General features: G+C 38.8%; 1 protein-coding gene across 1 annotated transcript; it reads right to left on the reverse strand.

Annotated features, from left to right (window-relative positions):
* Positions 1–701: 701 nt before the first annotated feature.
* On the reverse strand, positions 702–3,672 carry LOC141910035 (uncharacterized). Its single transcript, XM_074800725.1, has 6 exons — positions 3,415–3,672; positions 2,706–2,796; positions 2,425–2,612; positions 2,112–2,200; positions 1,163–1,251; positions 702–877 (listed from the first exon to the last, which is right to left on the reverse strand). Exons 1-6 carry the CDS (start codon positions 3,559–3,561, stop codon positions 702–704), a joined length of 780 nt encoding a protein of 259 aa, XP_074656826.1. The 5' UTR covers positions 3,562–3,672.
* Positions 3,673–10,713: the final 7,041 nt, after the last annotated feature.

Raw genomic sequence — 10,713 nt, forward strand, 5'->3', positions numbered from 1 at the left:
GCCGGAGAGCGGCCATTTTTCTTGGTAAAACGTATCTTGCAGATAACAAATTTCTGTCGTCCTAGAAACAAATCGAAAAACCGTTTTAGTTTGAATGTTCACTTAGGAAAGTCGACTAGAGACCCTGTCTCCGGCTGAATGGTTGTGTTGAGCGAATTTTTTCACGAGGCATTTGACAAATTTTCAGTGACTATCTTCACTGGCTGCTAGAGATACCCTACCGTTTGACTCGTCTGGATGTGGCGCACTTGGAGCTGGAGTCCTGGTACTAGGAGTCGAAGTTATCTTCGAATTTTGAGTCGTTGTTGATGTTGGAACGAGAGTCGTTGGAGCTGGTGTCATTGGAGCTGGGGTCGTCGGAACTGGAGTCGTTGGAGCTGGAGTCGTTGGAACTGGAGTCGTTGGAACTGGAGTCATTGGAGCTGGAGTTGTTGGAGATGTATCCGGTGTCATACAAGACGCTACTAAATCCTTCATCTCCAGGTTAGAATCGATCCCGTCAAACTGTTGCGTCACACTTTCATCCGTTCTCACTTTTGTACAATTTACTACAGAACAAACGAGAAAATGAAGTTAATCAACGCCTTGAAAAATAAAACATATTTCATAATGTTGTCGATAACGAATTATGTGATACAAATTGTATATTAAGGATAATATTGTATTTGTACAGATGGATCTCGCGAGAACCCTCGAGAAAATTACTTCGGGAAACGCGACGGGATCTCGTGAGAACCTTCGAGACACTTACGCGAACATGAATCGTCGGTGTTAACGTACGGTTTGACGGAAGATACGAAAACTCTATCGCACCAACAACTGCAGGTGACCGGATAAAGCAAAGCGTTATAGCTGCACACATTCCTGTCACCACAATCTGAAAACAATCAAATAAAAACAACCAGAATAAAATTGTTGTTTATAATGTGGATCTACCGACTGAAACAACTTAAGGAGTTTTTCAACAAAAGACGTCCACGCTAAATTTCAAAGTTTTGACCTCCCTCCCCCATGTCCGCATATAAATGTCTACATTGAACTACCCCTACCCCTGTCCATCGGAGTAAGAAAACGACCAAAGAATCATCCAGTCATAAGAAATAATGTCTTTTTCCTTCATTTATTGTATATTCCCCCGCCCAATGCGTTACTTGAAACTCACCACATAACTGATATTCTGCGTTGAAGTTGTCGGGACAATCCAGTGAAGGTTCCGCACTCGACATTCGCTCACTGTTTTGACGAAATTTCCTATGATGAAGCAAAAATAATCAGGATGAATTAAAATTTGCAGATGTTCCTGGAATCATGGATCGTCATCTATCAGAATTTACCGGAACTGACTGAATTCCGATGGAGCTACTAAAGACATGTTGTTCGAAAATACCATAATCATAGCTCGCCATCTTTTGGAACTTTCCAAAAATTACTGAATGTCCGGAATTGTTAAGTTAAACGAAAATCCAAAAGGTAGGATCATACCCGAATTAATGATTTGTGTTTAATTAGGAACCAATTAGAATTTACAATCAATGGGTTCGAACCTAGGACCTCTCTTATCATCGATTCAGCATCTGAGACATACTCGGAATCAACTCGGTTTCGAACCCGGGACAGTCTGATTATGATAATCTGCTTATTAGGTCGGTTTAAAGCTCTTGAGATTTTTTCAAATATTCGTTTAGTAAATATTTGTTTAAACTTTTGCGTGAGAGGACGTCAGTTGGGTGGCCTAGCTCAGCCAGTTTTAGTGGAACAAACTTGATAGGTGTTTATTGAACCAGCACAGATTGAGGCAGCTGAACTGAAACATCAACCTTTAAAATCCATTTTATGCTGTAATGAAGGATTACCAAAAAGTCTCTTTGAAGACAACCATATTCTAAAGGAGAATTTTCGGTAACATTTCAATGAAATGATCGATGTTTTTAGTTAAGCTGCTCATCTGTGCTTGTCCAACTAAACAACTTTATCAGGTATGTACTACTGAAAAGACAGCTCAGCAGGAACCCGACCCGGAGCAATTTGATATTGACATTAGATACCAATTCTGCAAGCTCCATGCGGGTGACTCCATGATCAATTCTAAACTTGAGTGAAATGCTAAATACCTGGGGGCTATGTTACAAACGAGCACGTTCTTTTGCGGTGAACACGCCTTCAGACCGCAGCCCAACTTCATAGCAGTAGCATGTTCAAACTATAACATTGAAACAAGAAAATATAATCATAGAAATCAAGCCATTTTTAGAATCAAATCCCTGACATGATTGACATAGCGCGTTACATCTTGAGTTTGTGGAAAACCTTAAAATAAAACTTTTAAGAATTGAAAAATAAGATAATTAGTTCTTGAATAAACGAATTTGTTTTGGTAATACACAACTTTTTTTCGAATCGACGGGAGGTGCTATAAGCTCTTACTTTCACCGCATTATCCGGGGAGAGGAACATCGACAGAAACTGATTCGTCGTTCCGTCACTGAGTTCTCCAGCCACATCCATGAGAATACCCGCGTAGTCACGTGACTCGGCCGCAGTGACGTAATTCCGGTAGACGTTCATCACCTCATCCGCCATTACTAACACCAACTGATCCACGCGACCTCGACCTGAATCGTATAGATTATATTATTGGATGATGACGTCATTAGGGTTGTACGGAGGGAGGTCTCTTGTTTTATTTCTGGATGGTTGTGTATTACCTGGTATATAGTTCCTCGTTTCGGATATGACGGTATCGGGACAAGTGGACGCGTAGTTTTCAGCCATACGACTCAATACTGTATCCCAATACTGAAACACAATAACATCGGCAATATCGAGTTTACGTGTAATGAGAAGAGAACATTATCATTTAAGTGTCTGGCTCCCGGTTATTAAATGGTTCCTAACAAAATCGGGGGCTGTTCATAACGCGCGCAAAATGTGCCCATTTTTAAGCGTTACGTCCACATGGACTGACTTCCATCGTCTGTCTTCCATATGCAATGGATTTGACACCCAGCACAAAACCTGTCACTTAGAGTCAAAAACCGGCTCTACTTAGGACCTGCGAGTAACATCATTAGTTAACACTGACTACCCAACTATAACAAGCAGCACACACGTGCAATTCGATCAGCTAATCAAGTTTCATTAGTTGTTCCTACGAGCAATTATCTAATCTTTCAGATAATTGCTCGTAGGTTGTTCATAGTCACAGTATAATGGTGGTCGTGCATTTTCCAACAGTGCCCCAAAGTGGGACGAGTTTCCTATCACAGCCGGGCAGTCACTTCCATCGATGGAGCAGTTAAAATGCTTTCTTTGTGGAGGCATTTTTAACTTGTAAATCGCCCTGGTGAAGCTCTTTATAAATCGCTTTGATAATTATCATTATTGTAGTTTTTGTCATTGTTATTACTAGCTTACCATACGGAACATGTATCTGTTTCGATCGCGGGTCATTTTCAGAGTTCTATAACTGTTGACGATTTTTGTCAAAACGTCTCGTGAGGCGCCGTCCAATTCTGAAACAAAACCAGACAGGGAGGGGATTCGATCCCGGGGGATGTTCATCGAAATTTAGACAGGACGAGAAAGGGAACACTTAAATGAAGTCCATTGAATATCCGAAATAAAAATCCAGCGGAAATTCCAATCTTGCAAACATTACAATCTTCGTTATTATTTACTATTTCAGTTCATCACAACTAGAAACAGCATCTGGAAAACACTCTAAACATTTAAGTTATTATTACGTGTTCTGATAATAGGGATTGAATAGGGATTGACCCTCTGATTCATTTGATTCGTAGATTTGATTTGATTTGGTGTCCCTTACAATCCCACCACATCTGCTGCCGCGAGTGAAACAGTGGGTTTGATTTTGAAATCGAAAATCTCGAAGTACAGAAGTACATAGTTGTGTGATCGGCGGTCGAGTTTACAGAATTTTCTGTTTTTATCGATTTAGCGGTATTCTTACCTGAGTCGGCGCCTCTTTTCAGACACATGGCGTGATCGGTAACGAAACGTTCGAATCGCGCATCACAAGTCGTACCCTAAAAACCAGTCACGTGGTCAATTCATTAGAACGTAGTTTTGATGGATTCGAATAATCATCCAGGTATCACTATACGGATTGCGTTTCTTACCCGAATCGCTTCAATCAAATAACCAGCCGTCAGCGAAACTGTGGAGGTAAAAGGAAAAAATGATATCCTAAACTAAATTACAAGACGTTTATATTTTCTTTTTTTAGAAAACCCAGTTTCGAAAGCTCTCGCGAGAAAACCACATTATCTACAAATTCTCGCGTGAGAAATCCAAAAAGTTTTGAATGCTCGGGTGAGAACAAAAACCAGCAAACATTTTTTTTAACACGCCATCCACCATAAATAACGGTTTTTACAGTGGAAAAAATTGACGCACCTTTTATGAGAAAACCAATCGTTGAGTTTGATTTCATTATGGCTACAGCGGTCTGGATGCGTGGCGGCTCCGAAATTCGATAAGTTAGACTTGCTTTCGGTCTCCTAACTGGTCTCCTCCCTAACCGAATACCGCGGGACTTCTGACTAATCATCCACGCCCTGTGCGCTGATGATTGCATTAATATTCAGTGTTTTAATTGATTGAAGATCCATATAAACCATCTGTTAGAATCTCAGCCGAGTGAGACAACAATTATAACTACGTGATGATCATATTTTCAATAGTCATTAGGAACCGAATTCAATATCTCAGTATTGACTCATATCACCTGGAGGGATATTTAAGTGCGTCTTAGTTCGTCGTGATCAGGGTTATTAGGTACTTACAAAGGTTTACGGTTGTCAAATGGAAAACATGAAAAGCTCTACTTGTAAAACTGATCCGAATGGTCAAAACTGAATGTGAAACTGATACTCACGCGGTATAGAAAATTGATCTTGGGTAAAGAGTTCAAGTATCCGAACAACCATAAAAGCGATAACGTTGAAAACCTCATTTTCTAATGAGTAAAAACGGTTTATTAAACACGAACGTTTTCGAGATCATATCCCCTCATCAGATGAATACAAGTGAATCAAATAGATAGAACTTTATAGATTTAAGTATTGAACGCGAGAAATTCACCATATCATATTTTAATCACGACAGGGTAACGACTTGTTTTATGAACCCATTGGCCAGTCAAATTCGGCGTCGTTTAAAGCGTCAAAGTAAGTAGAAGGGGTACCGAGTTCCAATTCCCGGCTGCATACGAAGACTCCGCTCTAGTCACCGTAATTTATTTAAAGTTAACCAAATACCGACTAAGAAATCAGGGAATTAAGGATTTTCACGCGAATGATCAGAAAATGTGTATGGAATTTCACCGATGCAGCCAGTTTACAGAGTACGGCTGAGTCTACTATAATTAGACTGTTGTAGTCACTAACTCCGGAATCACGTGTAACGACATTACCAATCGTCAATCAAATGTTAGAATCATTGACTCTAAGAGTTCGCAGGTCATAAGAGTTTCACTGTCGCACTTTTTTATAGAAAATATTCTGGTCATTTTCTTTGTCGCACGGATTTTGATGGAAAAGGAATTCAAACGGCTTTCAATAAAAGAAACATCGTTTTTCTGAATTGCTTGTTTACAATTATTAAAGTATGAAATTGACACACGAATTAAAAAGTGATGTAACCCCGTAAATGTGATGCATAATATCCTTGTGATATACGCGGCCTCCGAACTTACCGAGAAAATCTGGCAATTCTAGAACGGTAAAAACAATACTCTTTGTAAGCACCATTTTAGTTGCTTTAGTCTGATTTTGAGAGGTTGAGATCATGGTCGCCGAGAGAGTTTTTTGGCGTTGTTTACTTTTGACATATAAGACAACAATGAGAGCAATGTTTGCAGCGAAAACTAGAATATTTGAAATAATAATTCGTATAATTGGTTCTATTTATCTGTTCATTAGAACAAAAAATGGTTTATTTCGTCTTATGGCTATGTAATGAAGGAAGCGGAATCCTTCATATCTTCCGGACAATACTACAATGAGTGTCATGGGATAGTAAGTACATAAAGATATTGATAATATACCCGTGATTATGATGACTGGTTTTATGCTGCGTTTTATTTGTAGCGGGAAAATTATAGTAACCAATCTTTCGCACTGAATTATGACGGTTAAGTAATTTCGAAACACAAGAAATCCTTTAGCACATATAATTCCCCATATGTTTAAGTTTATCGGAGAAATTCGGTTATCAGGAAATTTCTTAACAGACTCTAAACCGAATCGCGCATAGTGAATGTAATAGCGAACTGGGTTCTGAATGAAATTCGACAGTAAAAACACGATGTCGACGAGTGCGAGGTATTTCAGTAAATCGATGCAGCGGTTCTTAGTTTTCAGTTTGTGGAATACGACGATAACCAGTCCGTTAAAAACGTGGCACCGACTAGAACCAGTGCCGGAGTGATGTACGCTATACCTAGCCATCTAAACTCCCCTGGTGTACGGTAAACATATGCTCGTGTATTGTTCATTATTTTCAAACGATCCCGTTGGTTTGCAGCAGATCTCTGTTACTATCATCTAAACTGAAACATTCGCATTAGTTCCAATTTTATACAAATTTGTATCAATGTCATTGAAACCAATCATCTTGCAGGCAAACTAATTTGAACAGGAGGTGTGATACCAGACCTTCAATAGGAAATTGAAAAGCTGAAGCGGTGAAACTTCTGGAATTCGGATATTTGTATTTTTGCTTAGAATACTCACAACAATAGAGAAAAGAAAGGTGTTAAAAGTTTAATTCAAGTCACTACAATGTTTTGGAAACGTTTTGATCGTACCCCAGTGAAGCTTGCTACTGGTTTGTTCCGTTTTCTATTCAGAATATTAGTTTCGAACCGGGAACCAGGAACCAGGAACAAAAGATGGTTCGGCTACCGGCTCAAATGTGACGCTAGCTACTTATTTGCCAACTTATTTGACTTTGTCTGTTTTTATTACCCCTCCCGCTAAAGCTACCCTAATCGACACTGTACTTCCGACATAAACGCATCTTAACCGAAATTGCAGTTGTGGTTAATCCAATATGACGACGTTCATGTGGTCCAAGATGGTGCCCGTCCAAGATGGCGGCGGTCACGTGACCCCTGTGATTCAAAAATTGAGATGGATGCTCCCATCAGCTTCTATAGTCAGAGGGCTAATCGGACATCGTATCTCTACGTACGTATGCGCTAGTAGAAGCCCATGTGAAATCGATCTGATTGATACGTTAGCCTAAAATGTCTGAAAGAGTCTCGTTTACAGTGAGTGCCAGGGTTCGATTCTATTGCGGAACGTGTCGTTGTTACTATCGCCTGGACGCATAAAGGTGAACTCAATTATCCTCCACAATCCTCGAAGTTGTCAATATGAACACTACAAAGGCTTGATCCTTAGTGTAGTTGAGCCCAGTAAGGTAAAAATTCTCATTGGCGCTAATGTTCCGAAAGCGCATCTTCAATTAGATGGTTCGTTCTGGTTCTGTTATAGTAAGCAGCCAAAAGGTAAACGTACCCCGCCTGGTTAGTGTGTATTGATTGGCCTTTCGAGCAATGAAAATGACTTTCGATCTAACTGTACATGTTTTCTGAGTCGTCATCCCGAAATCCACCACAGGCTGCTCGTCACTGCGATTATCAATTCAAGTATAGATAAACAAATTTATTGCCGCATGACTTCACACTCAGCCGCGGTCTCCAAAGAATGATTTCAACAATTACCCATCTTCTTCATCTGTACACTTCATCATCCACGGGATATTTACTGCTCTTAAATATTATAAGCACTGTCGAGCTGTAGCTGTAAAGATCGATGAATCAACGTGTGTCTTTACATCGTCGTTCCGCGGATCCGCTGCGAATTCTCCTCGCCATGAAAATCAAATCAAGTACAAATAAATGTATTACTCCCAGTGATTTGGCTACGGGCTTCAGGCAGTTAGTTTAACAATATTCTATTTTCCTTTACAAAATGGTACGGATATTTAGTACGATATATCATTTAAGTACCATTAAAGTACCGGCGAGTCGTAGGCCTAAACTAAACACGCCGGAAAGATGCAGCAGAGAAAAGCTGGAGTGTTGACGAGGTACCAAAATAAATGAATTTATTACTACCAGTGATTCGGCCACGGGCTTCAACCATGTATCGTTTTCAGTATACACCGATCTTTACCAAATCGACAGGATATTTGATAAATAACTGTATATAACACATGCTTATCCGTAAGCTGAAATCACGCTTGTTATTCGGATTCAGTATTTCCGATACCGCTGGTGATCTGAGACCGTTTGGCCGCTTGAAGTGTTTATTGAGTTGTGCTACTTTGAGGCCTACGTGCTTTACTGTTTCAAACAAACACAATATAATTGTTGTGTTTATTTACGGACACATGGATTGAAATTCAAACACAATTTGCAATAGAAAATCCGACAACATTGCTATGACACGTAGCGCAAATGATTTGTTTCTTCGTCCGAAAATGAAATTGATATTACAAATGGAATACACCATGAAATCTAACCCTGTTAAATAGAGGTGTAGTAATACGATGTTTACGAGGGTTAAACCGCAATCGGTCTAGGCCTCATTTGTCTGGAAGCTAGACCTACGTGCATATACTTAGGCCTGCATCAGCTAATATGAAGATTTTTTTGATAAGCTGTTAGCATTCGTCTGAGCAGGCAGCTTTATAAACATGGGTTTCATTTGAGTTTTTCATCATTAATGAAACTTGTATTTTATTAATTCCTGATGAGTTACTACGGAGCCCCGGATGATAAGATCTTTTTTTCGTCTGAAAATCTTTTCGTTCAAAATAATTTTTTTGTCAGAACAAAATGATTTTGTTCGAACCGAAAATGTTTTTTTCGATCGAACAAAATTGATTTCGTTCGAACAAAACTTTAAATAAAAATTCGAAAATGTTCGATCGAACAGAATTCTTTTTATTCAAACTATTATTCGAACAAAATTGTTTTCGTTCACCAATTTTTTTTTGTCGGGACAAACAATTTTTCGTCCAAACAATAACATAGCTTTTTATTCGAACAACTTTTCATTTGTATAAAAAGTATATTGCTCGATTGAGCAAAATTGTTTTCATTCGAACAAAATTTTCTTGTCGGAACATTAAGTTTTTCGTTCAAACAAGTATATTGATCCATCGAAAGTTTTTTATTCCAAAGAAAAATATTTTCGTGGAACTAAATAGTCTTTTCATTACGGAGTAAACTTTTTTCGAACAAAGTAATCTTCACACCCGAACACAATAGGTATAATACGAACCTGGATTTTCTTTGTATCCGATATCCATATTATGCCTTTTCAGGATGATGCTTATCATACGTGTTTCTGACCATGTACGGGACACAACTTGATTAGGTCGTTTTGGAAATTTACTCGGTCCTGTACCTTTGCGATTACTCTGCCTCTCAGGACAGTGAAGAGAAGACGACTGAGGATACTACCTTGCGTGACTCCACTAGTTAGATCAACTTATTTCCAAGATGAGACAGTTCCGTTAATTTCGGCCACCTGTTTTCGATCGGAGAAAACTTCTTGATCTTGTCTGGATACTGTGTCGACCACGATCGCATGTATGCCGAAGCAGCTACACCATGCTTAAGAAAATGAAGGGAATTTAATAGAATCCTGTTCAACGGTCAACACGGTTTTATACAACGAAGCTCAACAAACAGTCAATTAGGCTTACTTGAAACCATGGATAACTGGAAAGGAAACAATAAATGTAAAATCCCACAATAGTTGAGAGTAAAAAGAGTAAAAAGTTAATATAAAATACTAGAAATATTTTTGGTGGTTCTGTCTAAAATGTTATATACGTCAAATAGATACACATATAATATAAATAAATATACATTGATATAAAATATAACACGAATCACTGCGCATAGTTAGGTTTTGGGTCCAAGCGTACTGACAAATTTTAGAAGGAGTTTATTATGAGGACTGAAACCTTTGTATGAGATCGACAGAGCGATCAGAATGAGTAATATTAGAAGTACCGTTGTATCTCCATAATCATCTACGGTCAGTTTGATGTCGAGCATTTCAACTGTAATTTCATATCGATTGTTGAGAAATGATAACAGTTGAGAGACAGGAGCATCGTGTGCGTTTCTGCGCAGTTCACCGAGTAGCATTCGGATTCTAAACGGCTGGTATCATCAATGAATAATGTCACTATCATCGCCGTTACTACAACCCAGCGACTGTCATACGCTTCCAGGACACCAGCTTTTATTACAGCCTTTAGAAGTTTCACTAGACGCGCTTATCTTCTCAACTTCTACACATTTACTTTGTTAGTGTTTCCACTCGGAAGTGTGTTCAACTTTCTGACAATAATTCTACTGATTAAATGTCGCAGATACCAGACTGTTCGTTACACGTTCCCCTATCTCATAACTCTCGCGTTTTCAGAACAAATCGTTTTATTTATCAAGCTGAGCAACTTTCCATATTATTTGAAATACATCCTGGTAAAATTCCAATTTTACCCGAAAATATGTGGAGATAACTATATGACATTGTCAAAACATGGCAAACTGTGTTCATCATCATTGTACCATTTCTATTATTATTTTCAGTACATTCCTAACAAATTAATTCCAAAATGTTTGTTGGTTAACATATCCTACAACCAAGCAATAGCAGTATC

This window comes from Tubulanus polymorphus, chromosome 8, assembly GCF_964204645.1.
Source record: "Tubulanus polymorphus chromosome 8, tnTubPoly1.2, whole genome shotgun sequence".
Classification (NCBI taxonomy): Eukaryota; Metazoa; Nemertea; class Palaeonemertea; order Tubulaniformes; family Tubulanidae; genus Tubulanus; species Tubulanus polymorphus.